This window comes from Antechinus flavipes, chromosome 2, assembly GCF_016432865.1.
Source record: "Antechinus flavipes isolate AdamAnt ecotype Samford, QLD, Australia chromosome 2, AdamAnt_v2, whole genome shotgun sequence".
In the NCBI taxonomy this organism is placed as follows: Eukaryota; Metazoa; Chordata; class Mammalia; order Dasyuromorphia; family Dasyuridae; genus Antechinus; species Antechinus flavipes.
In genome coordinates this window covers 262,590,892-262,594,223 of record NC_067399.1, presented here as the reverse complement: position 1 = coordinate 262,594,223, position 3,332 = coordinate 262,590,892, and the positions used below count along the sequence as shown (strand labels likewise).

The window sequence follows — 3,332 nt, the reverse complement described above, 5'->3', positions numbered from 1 at the left end:
CAGTTCAACAAATATTTGTCAAAGTGAAAGATGATAAGGGATTCAATTAAATTAAATAGCTGTGTGAGTAGATACAGATACAAAGAATTCTAGGAAGTTAGAGCCAATAAGAATCTGTAAGTGATTAGATAGGGAGAGAAATGATCAATGTTTTAAAAGAGTAACATACAAGACAAATGTCTAGGGAATTAATTTAAGAATGATCCAAACTTTGGTCATACCAATCTTATAACTATCATAACCAAGTGTTGTATTTATAGAAAATTATAACACCTGAAGCAAAGTTTATATCCATCATACCTACAGATACATTAGCTAGGCATATTCTTAATATTCAGTTCCACCCAGGTTTTTTGAAAATATAGTATTTGTGTGGAGTTGAAAGAGATGAGTGTGAAAAGAGTTGAGAATGCAAAGACAGTGAAATGAAGGTGAAGAAGCACTTATTAAAACCTACTACATATTAGGCATTGGGCAAAATCTTTACAATTATCTTATTTGATGCTCAAAACATATTATTTCCATTTTATTTGTTGAAGTTTAGAGAGATTAAATGACTTACAAAAGGTGTACCAAAAAGTTCTTAGTATTCAATATCATTTATTTTTGATGTGTAATATTTTTGACTATTTCCATGTACTAAAGGATATTCACTTGAAATTATTACTTCTTTCAAATTGTCTTTTGTACAGAGAACTTCTGGATGTTTGAAATATGTAATTTAGAAGGAGATGAAGAATAATTCTATGATAAATGAATTCATTTTGCTAGGACTCACCAATTCTTGGGAACTTGAGATTTTCTTTTTTGTGATCTTCTTCCTTGCCTATGCATCAATCTTGGCTGGAAACTGTCTCATTATATTTATGGTGACTCTGGATTCCCACCTGCATTCAACCCCCATGTATTTCCTCCTGGCCAACCTCTCCTTTCTTGATATAATTCTTTCCACTGTAACTGTTCCTAAGATGATCATAGACTTCTTCAGGGAGAGGAAAACCATCTCCTTTTGGGGCTGCATGGCACAAATATTTCTGGCTCATCTTTTAGGAGGTAGTGAGATGACCCTTCTCATAGTAATGGCTATTGACAGATATGTTGCAATATGTAAGCCCCTCCACTATATGACTATCATGAACCATCGAATTTTGGTAGGAAGTGTGTTGCTGTCATGGATAATTGGCTTTGTGCACACTATGAGCCAAATGGTCTTTATGGTGAGTTTGCCCTTTTGTGGACCTAATGAAATCGATGATGTTTTCTGTGACCTTCCCTTGGTGTTGAAACTTGCCTGCACGGATACTTATGTCCTGGAACTGCTTGTTGTTGCATTCAGTGGGCTACTTTCCCTGATTTCCTTCATTCTTTTGCTTGTCTCCTATATTGTTATATTAGTCACTGTCTGGCATCGCTCTTCTAATGGACTGTCTAAGGCTTTGTCTACACTGTCTGCTCATATCACAGTGGTAATTCTTTTCTTTGGGTCACTAATCTTAATTTATGCTTGGCCAGTTAGTAGTTATTCATTAGACAAATTCCTTTCAGTTTTTTACTCAGTTATCACTCCTCTCTTAAATCCAATTATCTATAGCTTGAGGAATAAGGAAATGAAAGCAGCCATGATTAGACTGAGGAGCAGACACATCTCCTTCAAGCCGAACTTCTAAATAACAATAAAATTTTTGATTTTAGATAAGAGAAAAATTCTTAAAATGGCTAATTCATATATTGTCTGTACATACTCTAGAAATAAATATCATCCTTGTTTGGAAAACAAGTATATATAATGAAATATGGTCAATCCCATCTCCTCACTCTTCATTCCCTATAAAAGAGCAAAGTCATACATATGTCTTTTATATCTTCATTGGGGTCAATTTCCTTTTGTTTTGTTTTAATTACATAGCATTCAGTTTTATTTAGTGGTTAATTTTGTTTCCAATTATACTTTTTGTTATTGTAGATGCAATTTTGGGGACTCAGCATATTTCCCTTTGTATCAACTCCTGGAAACCATTTCACATCTCTGTGTATTCATCAAGTTCACAATTTCTTTTGGCACATTTTCCTTTTATATCAATTCAATCCCCAATCAGTGGGAATTATTAATAAATAATTGAGTTGTGTATCTATTTTATACAATTATATACACAGGGTTGTGTAAAATTTTGGAGGGTGAAAGGAGTCATGAGTGAAAAAAGTTTAAGAAGCCCTATGACAGAATACGTGGGGGCAATAGGGTTATTTAATAATCAATAAAGATTTGTAAATGCCTGCTGTGTGCTATGTACTGTGAAAGGCACTGGGGATACTCCCCAAAAGACAAATGACAGTCCTTGCTTTTAAACAACTCCCAATTTAATGGTAGAGACAATATATAGACAGCCATGTACATGCAAAGTTTCTTCTATTTGGAGGATAAACATATAGACCCTGTAAACACATGCAAAATTGACAATAAAATGTAAGTGGTAATACTTGTATGAGGCTAGATACTGGTATGAGGCTAAAAAAGATCTTATTTCTTGAAAAAATATTGAAAAACAATTTGAATTTCTAACTACTCCCTGGGTATTCATTAGTACCCTAGAAATTTATTGGTATTGATGATGGCTTACAACTTTTATAATTGAAATAGGACCCTCTGTTTGGTATACCCAGACTATTAATTGATGCTATATCAGTGGTCTTTCTCTTCCATATGACATACAGAAAAACATTTTAAAAGAAGGTTTAGATGTACAATTTCTGTTCTTTGATAAAATTCAACTTAATGACCAGGGAATTAATCTTTCTAATGTAGCTAAGGGGAAAAATAAGACTTTGCTAATAATTTGCTCTTTTAATTTTTAGGTCATTGTTTTATAAAGATTTTTCACAAATCTCCTTCCCCAACGTGCTTAATAGTGTACATAAGTTTTTTTTTCCCTTCCTGAAGTCAGAGGACAATAATCAAGAAAATCAAAATCTCATTATGTTCACATCTTTTTGATGTATTTGTCCAGTACTGGTAGATTGAATAACCAAAGCTAATATACTGGGATTTCTATATCATAACCATTTAATAGATTTTTATATAGATTTGATGACTTTAGAAAATAATGTATTCTCCACTGAAGGAATTAATACAATTTAATCTTCCCAGGTCTGTTTCTTCATATATTAAACAAGTTGATTTCAGATATCTATTCCAACTGTACTTCAATGATATAATTTTAAGAAGAATGAGTCATTTCTAGCTAATACCTGAGTGAATTTTTTCCACATACCATAAAATCAGAAGATCTAATGTGTTTCCCATTCATTTTCCTGATCTAGTTCAAATTTCTATT

The 3,332-nt window shown here is 32.6% G+C and overlaps 1 protein-coding gene across 1 annotated transcript; it reads left to right on the top strand.

Moving 5' to 3' along the window:
• The first annotated feature begins 731 nt into the window (after window positions 1–731).
• Window positions 732–1,667, top strand: LOC127552512 (olfactory receptor 4K13-like). The gene has a single exon (XM_051983019.1). The coding sequence runs from the start codon at window positions 732–734 to the stop codon at window positions 1,665–1,667; it is 936 nt and encodes a 311-aa protein (XP_051838979.1).
• Window positions 1,668–3,332: the final 1,665 nt, after the last annotated feature.